General features: G+C 33.9%; 1 protein-coding gene across 1 annotated transcript in view; it reads right to left on the reverse strand.

Moving 5' to 3' along the window:
• LOC130231474 (mucin-5AC) overlaps positions 1-16,834 on the reverse strand; it is a 44,952-nt gene extending 28,118 nt beyond the window's left edge. Inside the window, exons 1-14 of the mRNA XM_056460808.1 lie at positions 16,756-16,834; positions 14,644-14,905; positions 13,881-13,995; positions 13,718-13,808; positions 13,218-13,312; positions 11,407-11,623; positions 10,025-10,142; positions 8,160-8,187; positions 6,966-7,145; positions 6,772-6,867; positions 6,385-6,450; positions 6,194-6,293; positions 5,518-5,668; positions 675-769 (exon numbers count right to left, since the gene is read on the reverse strand). Of these exons, the coding sequence (XP_056316783.1) occupies positions 675-769; positions 5,518-5,668; positions 6,194-6,293; positions 6,385-6,450; positions 6,772-6,867; positions 6,966-7,145; positions 8,160-8,187; positions 10,025-10,142; positions 11,407-11,623; positions 13,218-13,312; positions 13,718-13,808; positions 13,881-13,995; positions 14,644-14,905; positions 16,756-16,834 (1,693 nt within the window). The remainder of the gene's footprint in view (positions 1-674; positions 770-5,517; positions 5,669-6,193; positions 6,294-6,384; positions 6,451-6,771; positions 6,868-6,965; positions 7,146-8,159; positions 8,188-10,024; positions 10,143-11,406; positions 11,624-13,217; positions 13,313-13,717; positions 13,809-13,880; positions 13,996-14,643; positions 14,906-16,755) is intronic.
• Between the last annotated feature and the right edge of the window lie 6,482 nt (positions 16,835-23,316).

The following is a 23,316-nucleotide window of genomic DNA, read 5'->3' on the forward strand; positions in this document are numbered from 1 at the left end:
AATTATTATTTATTAGTTTATTTATTAATATTTTTTATTTATTTATTTATTTTTTTTATAAGACAAATATAATCAGTAATACCACTGAAACCAGAATCTTGAATTACAAATATCAGCACATGGCAACTGTGATATGTATTTCTGTAAAAGATACATCTATATTACATAATTTGAATATTCTTTATTATGTAAGTCAATTCCTTTCCAATATTAGTGCTTTGCAAATGTGACATTTTAGAAAACAGTTCAACAAGCAAGAAGAATGGCACAAATACGAGCACATTTTCCCCAACAAACCCTGCTGAAAGACTCCAACTGTCTGCTATATTAAAGAAAACTCATACATATATTTTTTATTCAAGCAATAAGGTCAGCTGCATAATAACTTTTTGTAATAAATGTTTTGAAACACCAAGTAAGGGTTTGTGCTAGCATGAGCCGATAGTAAATCTGGCCCATTATTTTTATAGACATTAACATTCAAATATACTTCAAAATGATCAATTTGAAACATAGACACTGAGTACACTTTGTAAACATCTTCACATGCTTCACAAAATGAATATGTATCACATATGTAATTATAATGTGTTAAGACAGATGTTAACACCGGATGTAAACACACTGATGCAGAAAACTGTAGAAATTCTATATTTGAATGTAAATGGACATACCTATATAATCATTGCATTTGCCAATGTCGTAGTCCCACTGAGATGTCAAGAGTCTTTTTGGCCAGCTCTGCATGCTTAATTTCATAGCTGAATTCCTGCAAAACAACAGTTCACATGGCAAGGTGTAATCTGACATAATAAAACAGATCTAAATTTATATCTGAATTGAAACAAAACAGGGTGGCACGGTGGCTCAGTGGTTAGCACTGTCACCTCACAGCAAGAAGGTCACTGGTTAGAGTCCTGGCTAGGTCATTTGGCATTTCTGTGTGGAGTTGTTCTCCCCGTGTTGGCATGGGTTTCCTCCGGGTGCTCCGGTTTCTCCCACAGTCCAACACATGCACTATATCGGGGAATTGAAAAAGCTAAATTGGCCGTAGTGTATGTGTGTGAATGAGTGTGTATGGGTGTTTCCCAGCACTGGATTGCTGCTGAAAGGGCATCAGTTGTGTAAAACATATGCTGGATAAGTTGGCGGTTCATTCCAATGTAGCAACCCCTGATTAATAAAGCGGAGGGAAAATAAATGAATGAAACAAAACAGTAATGAGGATTTGCATTGCTTCAGTGTTGGACCAGATTACTAAACACAACTATATTATTTATTTTAATATCCATAATTTATTTTGTTTTCTGTATTTTCAGTTGGTTTTACCATTTCAAGCATAAACATAATTATAGAGCTGTCAGCAGATTAATAGTTTAATCACAGCATATTTTTAAATTGTGCTGAATTTATAGAATTATTTTCCAGTCAAAAAGCATTTGGGTCATTCTTGAGGAACGAAAACAATCAATATGTAATTAACATTTTCTTAACACAACCTTCCACATGAAGACAGAAAAGCGGTAACCCTTTGGCATATTTACTTTAAGAATTAATTATTATTGTAATAATTAAACTTTAACATATGCTTTATGCAGCAAAATCACTCTGTGGGTAAAAATGTAATTAAATGCTCATTGCATAACGTTTTCTTTTCTAAAGCCTGCTGAAATAGTACATAATAATAAAAAGTTCTCAAAATCTAAATTAATAACTTACAACATTTTTGTTGACGCTCTATAAATACTAATACATCTGTCCTTTACATTTAACGCGCAAAACATAAATATTAAATTATTCATTCATTCATTTTCTTAGTGCCTTTATTAATCTGGGGTCGCCACAGAGCAATGAAACGCCAATATTAAATTCTATATTTTAATACAATCCCCAATTGCGTATGAAAAGCCACATTATCCTGAGATGAATTACAACAGTTAGATGATCTAGCAACTAAAACTAAATGTTTTATAGTTTATTAATAACCAAATCAAACTTTTAGGTCAAGCAACTATTCCAGCATATGTTTTACGCAGTGGATGCCCTTCCAGCTGCAACACAGTACTGGGAAACACCCATACACTCTAATTCACACTCATACACTACGGCCAATTTAGTTCATTCAATTCCCCTATAGCGCATGTCTTTGGACTGTGGGGGAAACCGGAGCACCCTGAGGAAACATGTTATAGGAGCTGTACTAAAGGTCTGTGTTGTGATCTTGTCACAGTTTTCATCACAACATAACACTCTAATCTCATAGTCATAGCACTGTTGTGCAAGACCTTGGTGTTTGTTCAAGCAAACTAGTCCATCCTTTGTATCGCATTTCACAACCTGGCCAAGCTGTGAAAGAGCAACTGTTGGATAATGTTTTGCACGACACTGTATTTCTGTTAGTGCTGAGCATATGGTAGCATGCATGTCAGATATTCTTTCAAATGTTACTATTTCACCACCATCTGGACCTGCTGTTGGTCCACCAAAGTCATTCCAATCTGACCAATGACAGTTACATCCAGGGCTAAAAGTGAAATTATTTGTTATTAATGGCGTGAATGTTGGTGAAGTTTTTAAAGGGTTTGTTGAAATAATTGTCTTAGTGGAAGAAATAAGGCTCACTGATGCCATAGTAAGTGGCGTAGGCATACTAGATGAAAATGTTGGTAAAGGTGTACTAGCAGAATCCGGAGCTGTTGAACCCGTGGATATACTTTCAACACTAGAGGTATGTTGAATTACTGATGTTGTACCTGATGGTGTATGGTTGCCTGTTGAAGATTTAGGAGCTGTATTATAGGTCTGTGTGGTCATGTTGGCACAGTTTTCATCACAACAGAATGCTCTAATCTCATAGTCAAAGCATTGCTGTGCAAGACTTTGGTTCTTGTTTAAGCATACAAGTCCATCTTTATTATTGCACTTCACATCCTGGCCAAGCTGTGAAAGAGGAACTCTGGGATAATGTTTTGCACGACACTCTATTTCTTTTAATGCTGAGCATATGGTTTCCGCTATTCTTTCAATAGGTACTAATTCACCACCATCTGGACCTTTTGTTGGTCCACCAAAGTCATCCCATTTTGACCAATAACAATTACATTCAGGGGTAGAAGTAAGAGTGGTTGGCTCTAATGGTCTGGATGTTTGAAAAGTACTTGAGCCAGTTACAGTAAACTCAACTGATGTTGATAAGTTGGTTGTAACAGTGGATGATAACTGAATTACTGGTGTTGTTGGTGGTATAGGCGTGCTTTTTGAGAAACCTGTTGTAGATACGGAAACAGTTGTTGTTTTTGGAGTTGTAGATATACTTGCTGTGGTGGGGGATGTACTGAATGAAAATAGTGTCTTTGTTGGAGCAGCTTCTGTGGTGTATTTGGTTGATATTCCTGTCATTGTTGTCTCTGAAATAAAATTGTAAAGGCTAAATTAATGGATATAATAGGAGAATTTGATTATACACAGATAATGTTATATTTAAAATTCACTACACTTTATGGCCACTAAGCCATTTCTTGAAATAAATTGCATCAGTCGTTTACAGATAAATGCAATATGTTATTTCATAAAAGTCAACATTTAGAGGAATTTTGTGTCCTCACACACGCTGAAGAGGTTTAAAAACTGGAGAAGTCATATAGAAGACTAACAGCAAAATACTTTCAAAGAGAAAACATTATTGTCTATGATTTGTTTACAATATTTAAATAACTGATCAGTAATTAATAATGTCTGCAAGAAAAAAACACAGAGAATTAACTTTAAGAATTTTCAGATTATAAATATTGTTCTCTTTAATAAAGACTTGGCCATTTTATAGACAGCTGTCTTTTGTCCAATTTGTTCCATCTAAGAAAATTTGAATGTTGAATGTTGAAAATGCAGTGCATTTCTGAATGTGTATGTGTTGTAAGGATTTGCAGCATGTTTTCTTTTTGTGTTGTGAGAATTTACAGCACGTATGCTGTCAAACCGATAAAGATGTTTTCAATTTGCTGGTATTTTATCTAATTGTTGTTTTTCCTTAAGTTGCAGTAAGCCCTCTCAACCACAGTATGTAAGACCCTAAATGGTTAAGAACTTCTGCCACAATCCATCAGGTTCCTTAAGATCCCGAAACTATTTTGACAGTGGATGGAAAAGCAAGGTCTACCAAACAAGGTAGACAATTTATGCAATAATCAAATCTTTAAATACAAGTGGAGCACAATTTCAGGAAAAGCAGAAAAGTTTTGGGCTCTAAATAACAACCAACCAAGGGAACTAACTAAAGAACCCAGGAAGGTAGTACAGTTACAGAATAAAGAAAAACTAATTCTAAATATGACTCTGGAGTTAATGGAAGGAGCATTGTTCAAAAACACCATTATGATGATGGAAATGAAGCTGATAGAATTGGAGCTGGAAAGACAGGAAGCCAGGGTGATACCAGAGACTTAGAGGATTGAGGTGGTGCAGCATGCGTGATGAGCCAAGGTAGAAATTAAGATTCTATAGGCTGGGATGAAGCCAGTGCAACTAAGGAGAGGAATGGAGGAAGCTATGATGGCATAGCTTGTACAACAATGCAAAGTCCTGGAACTGATGAACACTAGGGGAGTCAGGTAAGCATAAAGCCATCTGAAGAGTCAAAAGGCCCAAATTGAATCTGGAGCTTGAGGCCTCAGAGATCCATATGACAGTACAAAGCTGAAGACTGGAATATCAAGGCAGATCTAACTTGCTCAGAAGAGGAACTCAACATCTAAGCAGATATTGCTTATTGCTCATTTTCAAGGGCAATGAACACTGAAGGCACCAACGAGCAAGTTATCTGGTTTGAGAATGACATGGTCCTCACTGTGACAAAATCCCCACCCCACTCTACCACCACAACAAAAACATTGTAGTCGGAAAATACAGAAATCACATCGCTGCCATTTCTAAAAGACGAATCTCTTTTTGAATTCACGATTGAGTGATAAAAACAGTGATTTGCTGCCCCCTATTTTTGGTTTATTTAATTTTCCAAGTATAATTTTTATAACTTTGACAATTTGACACAAAAAAAACCCAGTTAAAAACTAGTTGCACTTGACATGGTATTAGTAAAACAGTTACCTGTTGGTTTACTGGAGAAGTCAAAGATAGTTGTTGGAATAGAGGTTGTAGTTGGATGTGAAGTTTGACAAGTGTATGAAGTCTTTTTAATTACTCCATTTTCTTCACAGACAGCTGTCATGCAGCTTCCAAGCCCATCTGTAGTATTATATATTGTCTCCCCATACTGATATGTGTTCCCTTTGAATGCACAGGTGCATGCTGCAAAATAAGGAATAAAGACATTTACTCAGTTAAGCGCCTCAGTAAAAATGAAGGTATGGCAAAGGTCTAAACATATATTTCTTACCAGATGCACTGTACATGCAGATGATCTTGCTTGTATTGCAGTAGCTTGAATAATTAGTGTTACATAATTAAAACAACATTTTATAACAATTGGCTGAACTGTTTAACATGAAAAGGATAGTATACCATATCTGACAGTTTTCTGTTGAAGGAACTGGGTCCTGATTGCTGTAATAATCCCCATGTTTGTCAAAGCAGCCACACTGTTCCCTCTTAACACATTTCATTGAATCGTCATCAAAGTAAGGATATTCAGAGGGACATTTGGGGTAACAACCTTACAAAAGAAAAGAAAGTATTATGTGAGATACAACTATTAGACAGATCCCTGTCTAATATCCCCATCCACATTTGCAATCACCCAAAATTTGGTTTGAGACGCCCTAAAAAGGACCAATCTGTCTAAGATTTGGTAATGGCACAGGTTTAATGGTTGGAAATTTAAATGTAATAAAATTATAAGCAATATAATATGCTTTATATTCATGGTAAATGTAAGAATTTTTATTTGAAAAGGGTGCAAGCAATTTAATAGTTTGTGAAAATCATCAAATTCAAAGTTTATTGTAATTGCGTTGGTGTTATGTGTAAACTCAAAAAATTCAAAGCTTTTGTTTAGTCATAGCATTTAAATTTATGAATAAAATGGCATGTTTCTTTAGAATTAACCCTAACACTAACCTGAACATCTTCCCAAGTTTAAATGAGAAATAAAAACATGCCAATAAAAGAAACAATAAAAGCCTTGTTAGCGCAAACATTTCTTTAAATACCTTCAAGTGATAAGATCTGATTTGAGCACTGTCCATCTGGATTTCTGCATGTCTGTATGCAGGGAGCTCCACAAGGTTTGTAATGCCACTCACATTCACCAGAAGGGTTGTAATAATCACAGAACAATGCTGTAGGAAAAAAAAACAAAGAGGTTATTGTGCTGGTCTCTTTTATGCAGTTGTGATTCAAATTACAACCAGAAAATTATCAGTGACTTACGGCATAGTTTGGGTGTTCTCCAGGCAACACAATTTCCAGCATCATTGCAGGCTTGTGCATAAGCTGCTATAGCACCACACAAACAGTCACGATCACCACCACTAACACAACCACATGAGTCTCTCACACAGGCATCATAAAAAGGATTGGGATCCACCTTATCAGAAAAAAATCTATTTAATTATCTCTACAAGAACAAACAGGTTATACAGTATGAGCTCACTGTGGTGTGTATTAACATACATGTGAATGACAAGCTGTAAAAACTTCACTCCTAATGACACTGCATTGTTTCTGTGCCCATGATTGTCTGTAAGGGTTACTTGAGCAGGGATTTTTCATTTCTGTGGCGACAGAACAGATAGAGGATTCTTTCCAATCGCTTACAAAGTTCAAGGGATTAGTTTCCACCTCCCGATTTCTCAACATGAAGTCATTGTTTGAGTTCCCATCATAGTTTCCGCAAAGACCACAAACAGAACCCTGTGATAGAAGATTCACATTAACTGACATATCAAACAGAATCATGCAACATACTATCAAGAGAAATAGTGATTAAATCTCCACGTTTATTTTCTCACCTTGAAGTTTGGGTTGAGTTTGATGAACATGTTTTTCTTCTGGTCCCACATGACAGTTAAACCATTGCTTGCATCAAGGACGATGTATATTCCTCTTACCAAAATTTGGTAAGGAATATCCACCCCCTCATCTCTATGAAGAATCTGATAACCTCCATCGGACACTCTGAATTCCTTGTTCTGACAGAGGAATATTAGTTAATTATATACATATTACTTTATATTATTGCTATTATACATATTACATATTTATATATGTATATAATGATAATTTATATATGTTTTATGTTTATTTGTAAGTTTATGTTTATACATAATATTTATATTTGAATATAATAGTGAAGCAGTCAAAGCACTCTTACCCCAAGCAGGAGTCTGATAGCTTTAGAGCAAGTAGTGCCAATAAAATCACATGGTATGTTTTCCGAGAGAACTCTGAAAGTACTGTTGGCATTGGCATGGCTACAAAAATCCTGTATAAATCAAGAAATACACATTAAAATGTATCTATTTTTTCTGCTATTATTTTATTAATAGTACTGGATCAGAATTTCATAAAAACAAATCATAAAAATTCTCTAAGGCAGAGGTCTGTAAATCTGGCCCTAGAGACCCTTTTCACACTTCCGCGTTTCTCCGTAGCGGAAGTCGTCATAGTTGGAGTCGTCAAAACTTAGAGCTCGGTGAATAGGAGAATACAACAATTTTATTTTACAATCTTATTTGCTCAAATAATAAAAGAAAAACTCCACGATGATGTTATAAAGACTTTCAGAAAAAAGGAAAAAAATTGTGTGAGACTGATGGGTGAGGAGAGAATAACGTCAAATTTGCTGTCCTGTCCCATAGACGATGCATTAGAACCCCCTCGCACAAGCGGTAATTAATTTTTTGTAATTTGAAGCAAAGATGATATACTACATACATAAATACATATAAATGTGCATACATTTTTAAAATAAAAAATGTCAAACTTTAAAGGATTTAAAATGCTGATGACCGTGAAAGGCATCATTACAGGCTTGTGAAAAGGGTCCATTACAACGTGGACTTAAAATGTGTTTTCAATCAGCGGAGATGCATTACAGTTTCCACCTGGAACTAACATGCATTGAATGTGTTCAGATTTCACAAAGACCCTTCCCACTTAATTATCAAAATCTACATCACTTTTTCTCATTTTTTTGTCATCACTTGTGCTCGATACGTAGCACTAGTACAACTGAAAGAACAGAGAAATTGTACACAGCTTCAAGAGTTCACACTTAGCTGATAATCAATAAAGCGTATTTGGCATGCTGTCCCGGGAAAGAGCCCTGAGCTCGTAATATCCTCGAGCCCGGGGCTCCCTCCCATTAGAAAGGTGAGAGGGGAGTTCGAGCTCAGGTAGGTCTCGAGAACTCCCCTGCTTGTCGCCGTGTGAGAAGTGTAAACTAAAGTTGTCTTAGGTGATCATTTGGTTTAGTCGATTGGCTATGGTTAGTTTTTGGACGGTGGGAGGAAACAGGGGAACCCGGGGGAAGCCCACGCAAACACGGGGAGAACATGTAAACTCCGCACAGAAACACCAACCAGCCCGATATGAGGTTAGACGATATGAGGTTGTTCTTGCTGTAAGGCAACAGTGCTAGCCACTGGGCCACCGTGTCGCCCTATCGGAAAAGGGGGAGGAAGAAGGGGTGGAAGGGGGGAAGCTTCAAGACGAAGATAACTGGAGTGAAAAACTCTGGTTATTTATAATGCTTCCGTAATCATCTAATGGGTCAGATTACGGAGATAATGAGGAGCCAGCTGTGTTGATCATAAGCACGTGATCCTCTCGAAATTAGTTCATAAATAAACCACACTTATGAAAATGAAAAGCTAATATACTACAATTTATAATTGTAACCTATGCTTTTTTTTTGGTACAGTGCTACAAAGTACATTATGAATGCCTAGTTTTGGAGTGCTTTCTAACACCATCTCATAAAAATACCTGTTTTTATCAGTAGGTTAATTGTATTATGGCTGTTTGATTATATGAGAATCTACACTATGAAAGCAATTCAATTAAATGCATTTTCAGCTACTTGTGTAGATGGTCAAAAGTGGTCAAAATTTACAAGGATAAATTATACATTTATAGCTATATTTATGTCCATTTGATATAAAAATTTGAGAAAATGCACCTTAAAGGATCAGTTCAGGCAAAAATAAAAACTCTGTCATTATTTACTCACCCTCCACTCTCTCATTCCAAACCTGAGTTTCTTTTTTATGTTCAGCATTGGAGAATACTGAAAAAACATTTACTTCCACAGTATTTTTAGGATCTACTATGGATGTCAATGGCTGCTTTTACCCAACATTCTTCAGAATACCTTATTTTGTATTCAACAGGCAAAAGAAACTCATAAATGTTTAGAACCACTGGAGTATGAGTAAATAATAAGGAAATGTTCATTTTTGGGTGAACTGTCCCTTTAAAACCAGGTATCAATGTCATGAAGCATTTGTAAATCCACTAGATCTTGTATAGATTTATTCTGTACTTACTCCAACTAATGTATATTCACAGTCTCCACTGAAAGTGTATTGCTTTCCATCAAATGTAAAGTAATGGCCATCTCCATAAACTGAGCAGGTTCCATGGCACAGGTTTGTGGTACATTGCCATCCTCTATCCTCACAGGTACTGTAGATCAAATTATAATACAAGTAGGTCATTTTGTATGAATGTTAACTATCTAACTTAATCCTCAAACATATCATTTCATAGAAAATATAATTAAGTGATTATCCACCCCTAAAACTAACCCTCAAGTGGGTGTTGACAAATCATAAAAAAGACAAGTTAAATCATATAAAATAGACAAGAAAAAAACTCTCATAAGAGCATTTAGAGAAATGTTATTTAAACATACACAAGTGAATAAGAGATTAATAGTTTAAAATAAGTACCAATACTGCAAAATCTAATACAGTGCATAAAGTATAGTTGCAACATCTAATTGATGCACTAATTAAATTAACAAAAAATTTAAATATGAAGTAACGCACAATAAATATATATTTACCATTCTTCACAGTTACTCCTATAAGTCTCTCCATGTTCATAGATTTTTCCATCATGGATGCAGCCGCACTCATTCTCAGCAATACAGCCTCTATTAGTCAGGTCATCAAACAGGTATCCTACAGCATAACATGGCAATTCATACAGCCATTTGATTATATTAATGATCATAATTAATAATTTAGTATTTTCACTGTAAAAGATGACATAATTTTGCAAATTACATTTTACCTTCTGGACAAAAACATCCATCAAAACAGTGGTCTTCACAAATTAGACCTCTGTCAGAGTTGGAACAAGTGTTGATGCAAGGGTTTCCACATTCTCTGTGCACCATATTTTGATAAGGACATGATTTTCCTACAAAAGATTTCCACATAGAAATATTTGCACATTACATATGATATACAAAGTTAATTTTTGAATTTCACATATACAAAATGTCATATATGCAAAATATATTTCAAATATTATATATATATATATATATATATATATATATATATATATATATATATATATATATATATATATATATATATATATATATATATATATATATATATATATATATATATATATATATATATGAGCAATTCCATGCAAATGTCAACGTTGCCATAAAAAAAATTAAGTTTTCTCAAAAATAGCAAAACAGTTTACAGTGCTTTAAAAATGCTCAAAAATGTATCTGTTAATGTTTTAAAACAATTATATTTGATTTACCAAAATTACACAAGTGGCAATTTCACATCTGTCACATTCATAACAGAGAGATGTCACATCCATAACGGAGCGTTTTCCTCATAAATGCAAAAAATGTCAAATAAAATAAAATCAATGCAACTATTATTCTTTTGATTATCATTATTTCTTTTGGCTAGTGCAGTTTAATTCACAGAATTTCTAAAAAGCAATATTGCATACTGTACACTTGTTTTTTTCATCACATCCATAACGCATGTTTATTTTCCATATTTAATATATAAAAAATGTTTACAGATTGAAATTTTTCTGCTCCCATAATAGTTTTGGAAAATATAAACAGTTGTTTCTATATAATGTTAACATCTACTTTCTATGTGAATTTATGCTTTGAAATTTTACTGCAAATGTCACATCCATAATGCTGGAATTGCTCATATATATATATATATATATATATATATATATATATTACAAATGTATTCTATTAAATTTGAACATATATGTACATATTTTTATATGTACATACATTTTATTTTTAATATGAAAATATATGTAAGTGACCATTTTTGCAATATTTCAAAATATATGTTGCATATATTGTATTTATTTTATATATGTGAAATCCAAATATAAACTTGTATCTCGATTTTTGAATTTTTGAAAATTCTAATTTACCACAGAACTGCTTAGTCCACCATGGTTCAGGCTTTCCACCTGCCTGAATGCACTGGCTGGAGTATTCTGAAATGGTTCTGCAAATACAAAAGGATGTGGTCCTGTTGTTGCAGTCGCACATGTCCAGTTCACAGGCTTTGATGAAGGAGTCAAGAGGTACAAGGTCCTGACAGCTACTGACCGATGGGCCTAAGAGCAGCTGCTCACATACTGATGTCTAGGATGAATCAAGAAGACATGTACATAATCAAAAACATACTGTAAATAAACACCTATTTTGTTTAAAATAATAATAATGGTAATAATAATAATAATAAAGGATTTTTTTTGCTCAATGTTATAAAGATTAGGCTACCTAAAGTTATAAATATATTTAGGAATTAGTTCATAGATTTGGCTTGTTATTTCTGTGCAAACTACTCTGTAAGTATGTTCGGCTACATAAAAAATATACTGTACCTTCTAAATATGACTGCCTAGCATTCCTAGCAGTATTCAGTTTAAGATAAAAACTAAAAGATGTCTGACAGTAGGTTTAAGTGTAGAAAAGAGCTGAGAATAACCTGCACTTATCTTAATTGATTTTAAAATGGTAAATACAGTATCCCTTTTATTAAACTTTACTTTTAACCACAGATATCTCAGTCTAGGGATCTTGAAAGAACCAACACAAAAAAAATAAAGACGCATTTATGTAAAAGCTTGCATTTTAATTACAATTTAAGTGCTGGCCAGCCACAAATTCAGAATTCATCTCTTCATTTTAGTTCAGTCATGGTCAAATTGTTTAATTTACACCAAATATCAATTTAGTCCCTCTTTTTAATAAAAAGATTACACCAAAACATTTAATTTGTGGACACACTACATTTAATTTTACACTTCATCTCACCTACAGGTAGGCTAATTTACCTAACCACTTTCTCTTTAATTAGCCTAATGTTACCTGTTTATACAACACCATGAAATGCCCAAAATTACTCGCCTGCAGCCGTGAATTATTAATTATTCACATTAATATCGTTTTACATTATCTTAAATATAGACTATTCAAAAATAAAGACAACTTTAGCGTTCGTGACAGAACTGTAGCGTAATCAGAGCCCACCACGTACCGTGGAGGTTGAAGTACAAACAGCGTGTAAACGTCATTGGTTTTGCGTGTAACATAATAAACGGCGTGCAACTTTATTGGTCGCTTAGGTTTTCGGCGGCAAATTTGAATGAAAAAAATAACGGTAGCCAAAGCTCACGCATACACACAAACTACTGTATGGAAAATGGCCAGGGGTACAGGGAAGTACATTATTTTTGGGACCTCCAGAGCTGCAATAAAAGGTAAGCATGACCACTTTCTCTGGTGAAGAAATAAATAGGGCCAATGAGTCAATATTTAATGTTTTATTGTTTACATTCTTGGTTCTGACACTGGAGGAGAGATTGAAACGCTAGCACATGTTAACATTATCATTAAATAAAAATGTTTGAGAGATATTGCACTTGTTTTGGGTCACAGTTATTACTTTCACAGTTCTGACCCCCCAAGAATTATTATTCCATTCAGTGTTTCTTTCTGGGAATAACCTAAGCCACTGACATGATTTATAGAAAAAGTGTAGAAACATTGAGGTCACTTTCAGATGTTGTGTACAGTGTAAAGGGCAATGGTTTAATAAAATCAAAACAATCTTGATTTTACTTCTGAAAAAGGATTAATAAATTATTGGGTAGAAAAATTAGTTGTTAAAGAACATTATAAAACAAAATATAGTTAAATAAAGCTAGTGTAGATCCATTCACAAAGAACTTACCATGTTTTTACATGCCTTAGTTGAGTTGACCTGCTCCATACAGCTATCTGTTGAACTATTCATCTTCACAAAGTCTCCATAATCAGATCTGTCATCTTAATTAAACACAAGTTCATGTAGTTATGCAAAAATATATATTATTCAGAAAAATAATTTAGGTTTGTTGTTTTATAAAACACCTGTACTGAAGCATCAGCAGATAAAGAGCTACACTAAGGTGCAGTTTTAATTTTTCAGTTAAATATTTTAATATTTAACTGAAAATATAATATAACTAAAATATAACTGTTTAAAATTAAGTCTGGATTTTCATAGTGCGTACTCATCCAAAACTTTTATTTTAAAAAGTATTAATTAGGCAAAGGAAGAACACCTTTATCTATTTCTATGTATTTTCCACATATTTATACATTTATAAATACACATTTAGTTGCTAATGTACACAATATTTGCCTTAAAAGTTATTTTTGTGTGATATTAAAGTATTTATTATTAGTTACCATATTTAGGGAACTCATTGTGTGACCGGTTGCCACTGAAGTCTCCACATAAACCACAGGTCTTATTTTGGTACCTCATGTCCAATTCAACCTATAAAGAAAATAAATTCTAGCTTATTTCTTGCAAAACATCAGTGTTTTTGTAAACTGATGTCGAACTCACAGTGAAAGAGTCATCTTCGTTCCACTTGGCCACTAGTCCGAGTGTAGCAGTGATTGTTATGTAGGAGGAACTCTTATAAATGAGAACACCAGAGTGGCTAAAAGGCAGATCCATCCTATCAGAAAATATACATTCAATGAAACTCTCCTGTAATTCTGACCCTCATATTTAAATTGATAGTTCACACTCAAAACATACATTTACTCACATTCAAGTGGTTCTAAACCTTTATGAATTTCTTATGTTGAACATAAAACAAGATATTGTGATGAAAGCAGCCATTGACATCCATAGTACACTGTGAAAAGCAATTCTAAAAAGTCAGTAAACCCATTGACTTAACTTTCATAATTATAGTTTGCTTATTAATTGTAAGGCAATGAGTTTGCTTTTTTTTTTTAAGTCAACTAATTGCTTTTTACAGTGTACAGGAACAAAATATGGAGGTCAATGGCTGTTTTTTCCAACATGCTTCAGTATATTTTCCCTTTGTGTTCAACAGAAGAAAGAAACAGGTTTGAAAGTGGAGGATAAGTAAATGATGACTAAGTTTTCATTTAATTTCAGTTCATTTAATGTTTCATGTGAGGGGGGTATTTCAGGCAAATGTTTACAAGTTTAATTTTCTTTAGTTCTTTTGTAGACATATAGCAAATAAAATGTTTAGCGTATTAGTAAAAATGTCATTATGTTCCTTGACATAACAATGCCTGGCTTTTTTACATTTTTGAATGAAGTGTCCCTTTAACCTCATAATACTTACGGTGATCCGTTTACATGAACAGTGGTTTTGTTGAGCTCCACTATAATGCTCCTCAGCTTCATTGTGATGTTAGTGATAGTTGGTTGGTCATTTTCCACTTGGCGTCTCAACTGAATGTAGAAATCCTTCTGATTGCTTCCACATGTTGCAGACATGAGAAAATTACACGTGGATGCCAGGTGGATAAAGTGTCCATCAAATTTCTTGAAGTGGTAGTTCCCCCATGTACTACAGACTTGTTTGTTATGAAGAGGGAATATTCCTAAGGGGTGGGAGGGGATAGATTTCACATAAGATTTCAACAGCAAAAAAACAAACAAACAATACAATATAAAAAGTGTTTTTTACTTAGATTATTTGTCTTGTTTCTAGTCTAAATATCTAAAAATATAGAAATCAAGCATTTCCCAGACAAGCAAAAAATATTGTCTTGTTTTAAGAAATATACAAAATTTAAGCGAGTATTTTTTTTAAATAAACAAAATAATCTGCCAATGGGGCTGGGAAAGCAAAATAACCTTATGTTAAAATGAAAAACAAGATTATTTTGCTTGTTTTTTAAGGGAAAAACTCACTTAACTTTTTAAGTGACAAGACAATCTTTTGGTTTTTCAAGACAATGCTTCATAATTTAAGAATTTTTAGATATTTGGACTAGAAACAAGACAAGAAATACATTTTTTTGCAGTGTATGGTTGCCAGAAATATTCTGTAAAAATACAATAAAAATATAAACACACTTACAGAATGTAAGGCAAATGCAACATAATTTTCTGCTGAATTAACAAATTCTCTTTATTTAATTTTGTGTTAGAAAGTGTTTGCACCTTTAACATATACTGGCAAGAAACATAATGTGTTAAAGAGAAAGCCACACGATGAATCAAAGTTCATTACAAATAGCTTTTCTACTGGGTAAGGAAAAACTGAAGGCTCACAGACAAGACATGTAACATGGGAAAGGTCAAAATAATATGTGAATGTTCCAACACCATTCAGCATATACATGTAAAACTGAAACGATTTATTATTCTGACATAGATTTAATTACAAAAAAACACAGTCGTTACACAAAATGTTCCTAAAATTAGTTTTAGGCAATTAAAATCTTCTGATTGCTGAATGATATTTCAGTGGGTGTATCGCATAAGCATGTACATTTCCACAGCAAAAAAATAATAATTGAACAGGATGCATTTATTATGCGAAAAGCTGGTATACACTTTTATTTTTATATTTTTGTCATAATAAACATGATAACACTGTAACACACAACCCTATAATAATGCACTTTTAATTACATGCAACTAGTATACTTAATTTATTTTATCTTAAAAGTAACACTTGGTTACAATTATTTCCAGTTTGGCCATTTTTGTTATATATTTACATTTCATAGTGTAATTGAGCTTATTTTGGTTAGACTATACTTTAAGGTACAATTCTAGCTATAAACAAACTTAATAAACTGTTAATTAGCTGTTTATTAATAGTTGTTAAGGTAGTCAGTGGGTTTAGGTATTGAGTATAGGATTAGAGATGTAGAATAAGATCATACTTTATAAGTACTAAAAAACAGCCCATATCAAAATATTAGGCAAGTAAAAGGTCACTAGTTAATAATAAGAATAAGTATGAAAGTGTTATCCTTTTTTTTGAAGTTTAGAAAAGTTTCATTGACTAATCACCATTCATATGTTTTCATATTGAGATACTGTCTATTATAAATTCCCAATGCCATTGCATGGTTTTACCCCATGGTAAATAAATCACCTGTCAAGAAATACAACCTTTAAGTATAATTAAATAATGAATAGTAAAACAATTAGTAATCTTGGGACCAAACTTTGTGGTCATATGATGAATAATGTTGCACGGACATCACTGATCAATGTCAGACTGAGATTATGAACCACAATGCCTTCTTACTATTTCTTAAGGATTGCTTACACATGAATTGTTTCTGTGGCTTATGGAGCCACAATAGAGGGAGGAAAACTGGTAAAGCAGGGCAGGTAATTTAAAAAAGTGATCAAACAATCAAGTTCGCATTTAAGATAATCACATAATATAACAGTGTTCAATAATATTCATAAAAGAAAACCATTTTACCTGTCTGAGAGGCGCTTAGTCCGAAATATAGCACTATCCATTCAAGCATCCATATCACTATCCTGGTAGTTCTCCCCATGCTGGCCCTGTGGATTTGTGGATCCTCCACAGGTGTTTGAGGATGGAAAGACTTTGTGTTTTCTGTTTTATACCACCCGCTATTGTGTGAAGGCCTAGGAGGGGCTGAACGAAACCGTGTGTCAAAATGTCAATAACAACCCTCAGATTGAGGGAATGCATGCAATTTATAGTACAATGAGATTTGAATGGAAACATTTGAAGCTTTTTTGTTGAATTGGATATTTTAGTAATGTGAAATGAAAGTACAATTTCAAACAACAAAGCAAATTTGTTTATAAACTTATAATTTTAGTTCTATTATAAAGTAATATACACTACAAAAAATGTTTTTCTCATTTAGATGTTTTAGTCCAAATATTTTCAGAAATAATGTCAAAATTAAGTGAGTTTTTTCTTAAAACAAGCTTAATATTCTACAAATGGGATGAGCATTCATTCATTTATTGTCCTTTCAGCTTAGTCCCTTTATTTATCCGGGGTCGCCACAACGGAATGAACCGCCAACTTATCCAGCACATGATTTTTACGCAGCGGATGCTCTTCCAACTGCAACCCATCTCTGGGAAACATCCATACACACTCATTCACACACATACACTACAAATAATTTAGCCTACCCAATTCACCTGTACCGCATGTCTTTGGACTGTGGGGGAAACCGAAGCACCCGGAGGAAACCCACGGGGTTCTCCCACGTGGGGAGAACATGCAAACTCCACACTGAAATGCCAACTGACCCCGCCGAGGCTCGAACTAGCGTCCTTCTTGCTGTGAGGCGACAGCACTACCTACTGCGCCACGCGTAACCATGGGATAAGCAAAATAATCGTATCAAATTATTGTTTCTTCTATTAAGGAAAAACACCTATTTCTAAAAACATGCTTCTTGTCTTGCCTTTTGATTTAGGAAGTTGTAGATTGGACTTGAAACAAGACAAAAGCTCATCAATTTAATCATCTTTGTATTGTTTTCAACTTGTAAGTGGTGACAATTAAACTAATTTACATAAATTAACTGCTTATTACCACTTATAAAGTGTGATCTTAAACTACATCTCTAATCCTAGCCAACACCTAAACCCAACTACTATCTTACTACCTAATAATAAGCACCTAATTAGTAGCTTAATGATTTGGTAATTGCGTGAATTGTACTTTAAGTTAAAGAGTGACCCTTATCTAACTCATGTGACCCTGGACCACAGAAATTTAGTTTTTCATTCATTCATTCATTCATTTTCCTTTGACTTAGTCTCTATTTCAGAGGTTGCCACAGCAGAATGAGCCAACTATTCCAGCATGGATGTTACACAGCGGATACCCTTCCAGCCTCAATCCAGTAGTTGGAATAACCCATACAGACACATTCATACACACACTCATACACTACGGCCAATTTAGTTTATTCACTTCACTTATAGCGCATGTATTTGGACTGTGGGGGAAACCGGAGGAAACCTACGCCAACACAGGGAAAACATGCAAACTCAGAAATGCGAACCAGCAAACATCTTGCTTGGAGGCGATGGTGCTAAACACTGAGCCACCATGCCTCCCCTAGGTTTAGTTTTTCATTCATTGAATCATTTTCTTTTTGGATTAGTCCCTTTATTAATCTGGGATCGCCACAGCGGAATGAACCGCCAACTTATCCAGCATATGTTTTACGCAGCGGATGCCCTTCCAGCTGCAACCTATCACTGGAAACACCTATACACACACTCATTCACACACATACACTACAGACGATTTAGCTTACCCAATTCACCTATACCTAAACCGGAGCAAACGCGAACACGGGGAGAACATGCAAACTCCACACAGAAATGCCAACTGACCCAGCCGGGGCTCAAACCAGCAACCTTCTTGCAGTGAGGTGATTGTGCTATGGCTTATGGTGTAGGGACAGATATGTTTATGTCACAAAAGCCGGTAATACACTGCCAGTACTTTTTTTTTCTGTCATTTTATTGATTGATTATTTTATCATTTATTTTTATTTTACTCCTGGATACATGTCAGCTCTTAAAGTCACAACATCAGTTCAGTTGTTTTCATGTGTGCAGTGATCAGCAGATAATTGGTTCATGTTGTACAATTCTCTGTCACTTTTAGACTTTCTGTCACTTTGACAATAAGATGAGGAATGGATTTTACCATGGAAATGTTGTGGGTTTGTATATTTACCTGTCTAACAGCAGTCATGCAAACTGTGTCTTATTGAACTAAATAGGAGATTATAGTATATTAGACTGTGAGAGAGCTTGTAAAATGGCATTAATATAAGATGCTATATTTAGAAAGTGTTTCGAGCTGATATGAGCATGAAGATGAATTGTTGCAATAGCAAGTGTGAATTATGAAATACAGGAAAAATTTATAGCACCAATTTATGGAGTAAATGGCAGCATGAACTGACACAAAATAATAGGTGGCGTCAGAGTAGAAGGAAAGAGAAGTTGTTAATGAAATCCCAATCCAGAACATCCAGCAATGCAATGACTGTTGCGCAACTTGAGGCTGTAATTGATGCCAATCTTATTATTAATTTATTCAGAAGCCAAAATAAGCAAAAAGATGCTGTTTGTTGCTGTTGCTGATGTTTTTATGGACAGTATAAAAAACACTTGCATGTAATGCATGTACATTTTCAGCTGTCACTCTACTGTAAAAGGCTGCAATATATTGAAATACCACATGTGCATATTGAGAAAACCAAGGTTTTAAAACTGCCAAAATGTTCTGTAATACCGTTCCTAAGGTATGTGTTTTATTTACTTTTTTTTTTTAGGACGACAGTATCTCCAGCAGAAAAAATATCCAAAGATGTCGTTTTAAGTTTTGAAACAAATGAAGACAGCAGAAGTCAATCATTCATTTGAACTATATAGCCTGACATGTTTACTGCTCCAAAATATCATAAATCTTTCAAAAAATAGAATATATTCAGTGTTTCCTCTAGGATTTTTTCCAGCTGTGGCGGCAGGCCTTTTTTACACAGATCTACCAACTATCTGTGGTGTTATTTCAATGACAGATGTGTGCGCAGTATTACAATTCAAGATCGTATTCATGTAATAGCCTACGAGCATGTGAATCTCTTTGCTTGTGCGCCGATTTCCTCTGCTCGTGCACAAAACTTCTTGCACGCCCCCTCAAATACATGCTGCTCAAGCGCAGATCTTCTTGTGCGCTCTCAAATAGTGATAGTTAGTGCATTTATGTAACGAGTATGTCTCCAACATTTATTAGATTTGCTAGGAATATTTAAGAATGTCTCCAGTAGACCTACAGAGCAGCATCCTGAAGTAAAGTGAAATGGCTAGACATCGTGTTTGATGGCCTCACGCATCACGCACCTGTCAGGTAGCCAGTCAGACAGCACGTAACCTTAAAGGGTTAAACAAATGGTGCACAGCACTACTACGGTTACAGAAAAGTTCACGCTGTTATAATTCACTTACCTTTTATTACGTTTTGGTGCGATTATCACCCGCTATTAAAAAAACACGACTGATTGTTTTGAATGAAACGCTGTAATGTAGCCGTGGCAGGATCAATTTTGGTATGGCGCCCCACCATGGAAGAATGAATGTAGCAGAAACCATGATATTGTCTTCAAAGGGGAAAAAAGATTTAGTTTTTTCCACAGATATTTAAAAAGAATCTATTTTAGAGCAGTGAGCACAATACCGTGAAACCGTGAAATTTTTATCCAAGGTTATCATCCTGTCAGAATCTTATACCAGCCCATGCCTAATATTAAGATGTACATAATGCAATGGTTTATTTAATGATTTAATACAAAATATCTTAGAAATAAAAACTGAATTACACATTAAAACATATCTCTGAAATCAAGCAGAATGGACATGCTGGTTTTCTAGTCCAAAAATATTATTGGATTTTATCTTTAATATTATCTTTTATATTATACTACAATATATTTTGTGTGGCTCAGTGGTGTCGCACTGTCACCTCATAGCATGAAGGTCACTGGTTCGAGCCCCGGCTGGGTCAGTTGGCATTACTGTGTTGTGTTTGAATGTTCTCCCCATGTTGGAGTGGGTTTCCACCGGATGCTCTTCTTTTCTCCACAGTCCAAACACATGCCTACAGGGGAATTGATTAACTAAATTGGCCGTATAGTGTATGAGTGTGTGTGAGAAAGTGAGAGTGTATGTGTGTTTTCCAGTATTTTGTTGTGGCTGGAAGGGCATCCGCTGCATACAACATATACTGGAATAGTTAGTGGTTAATTCCCATGTGGCAAACCCTGATAATTAAGGGACTAAGCCAAAAGAAAATTAATGAATGAATAAAATAATTTAGATTTTATTAATTATTAAACTGTAATCAGAAAAACTATAAACTGTCAATAAAAAACAATCTGTGATTTTTATTAGCTTTTGTCTCACACAATGAAGTGCACATTTAAATAGATCAGCCAAAAATATTACTATTATTGTTTGCACAACAAACATTAATTACATCTCACAGGCAGAGTTTTGTTTTGAATGAACAGTTAATGTAAATAATACTGCAGTGCTACAATCTGCTTTTAGGTAGTGTTTAAATTAATTTAGTCATATTTTGTAAATTAATTATTTTGATGAATCTGCTCAATCGTTGACCGTCTCTCTGTCTCTCTTTTTTGCATTCGTTTTGTCTCATTTACTGTTTTTTTCCTATTTGTGTTAGATCACAATCTGTTGTTGCTCAATTGAAAAAAAGAAAACATTGTTAAATATAAATATAAAGACAAGTGGATGAATGAAAACAAGAAAATGTCACTTTAAACTGATAGTGTCACACATTTTTTATATAAGTATATTGAAAGTATAATTTTAAGTATTTTAGGAAATAAATACAAATGTATAACATCATAAATACTTTATTTATACATTTATAATGTGAATGAAATAGAGTGTAATTACATTTTAAGGTACACTTGTACATTTGGAATTAAATATCTATATTCGTGTCCAGGGAATGGGTAGGACTCGTCTGTAGTGTTCTGAAGTCCGACAGTGAATTGTCTGATATGTGCCCTGAAATATTTGTCAATGCAATTAGACGTCAATTGGACGTATGCAAATATTTACACAGCCTTTTTTTAAGCCAACAATTGACATGTTTAAAACTCGCTTTGTAAGAAACGAAACAGTGTGTTCTGGTTTTCTCACACATGTTTTCCTGAATAATAACCTTAAGCCAATCCTTATTCGGTGACATAACCTGGCGATGCTTTCAACACACAAAAAAACGTATAAATAAACTTATTTATGGGATGTTATGGTTCAAAACTAATCAAAAACCTTAAAGTTTGGTGGAGATTTTGATTCAATAATTTACAAGTTACAAAATTTTCTAAATCTTGATCAAATCAAAGAGTAATTTAAACAAAACTGCATATATAGAGTAAAAAGGTCATTTTTTTCATTCATTCACATACTGTATAATTCAATATATAGATGAAAAGCAATAATTGAAGCTAATAAAAAAAATTAGGACTAAATATTCACACTGAGGGTTCACACTGAGCATAAATGAAGCAAACAGATGACTGCAGTTTCTTGACTTTTATTAGTCTCTGTGTTTTGAACTCCAAGTAAAATCTTTACATGCAAAGTTCAGACATACAGTAAACACTTCCCTGCTGTGCAAGTCCATGCACTATATATTTATTTATTTATGTATATATATACACATTTGCATCATTTAATGAAAGAACAAATTTATAGCAGTAAACATTCACAAAGTAAACTGGCAAATATGGTCTTAATATCTGACTGCTGTGCTATATTATGTTTGTTACTGAATGACAGATATCATTGATACAATCAAAGCTCTTTATGTGAAGTCTCATGAAGAAAATCAATGCAACAAGGACATTCATCATTTTGATTTAACTATCTGACCCAACTAGCATTTATTTTGGTGTTAAAAGACGACTAATAAACATTCGAACATAGACATCTTGGCTAAAATTTTGGCTGTCATATAGATGTCTAAAAATAGTCTAGTCATCAAATAGACAGAAATAAATGACTAAACATGTCCAATCTGTCTATTTTTAGACTATTATTACACTGAAAAAAATAGTTTACTTAAAAAAGTGAGTAAACCTTTTGCTATAAAATGTGAAAGTAAATGAACTATGTGCATAATTATAAAAATTAAGTTAAATCAACTCAACCATTCCAAGTTACAATGGGTTCATTCACTTTTAGTAAATTCAACTTGTCTCTTTTAAAGCAATGGGTTTACTTTTAGTTCATTTAAATAATCACTTTTAAAGTGTCTCTATTAGATTTTCACTCACATCCCAAATTTTCCTTGTTATAGCTAGATGTCTATATTTGGATGTCTATTAGACGTAATTTAAACACAAAATTGCTTGGTGGGTAAATGATTAAAGAGGTCATGCCCAACCTAACTTTTTTCATTAGGTGGAATTTTGTACACTGCAAAAAATTA

The sequence above is a fragment of the Danio aesculapii genome, chromosome 7 (genome assembly GCF_903798145.1).
Source record: "Danio aesculapii chromosome 7, fDanAes4.1, whole genome shotgun sequence".
In the NCBI taxonomy this organism is placed as follows: Eukaryota; Metazoa; Chordata; class Actinopteri; order Cypriniformes; family Danionidae; genus Danio; species Danio aesculapii.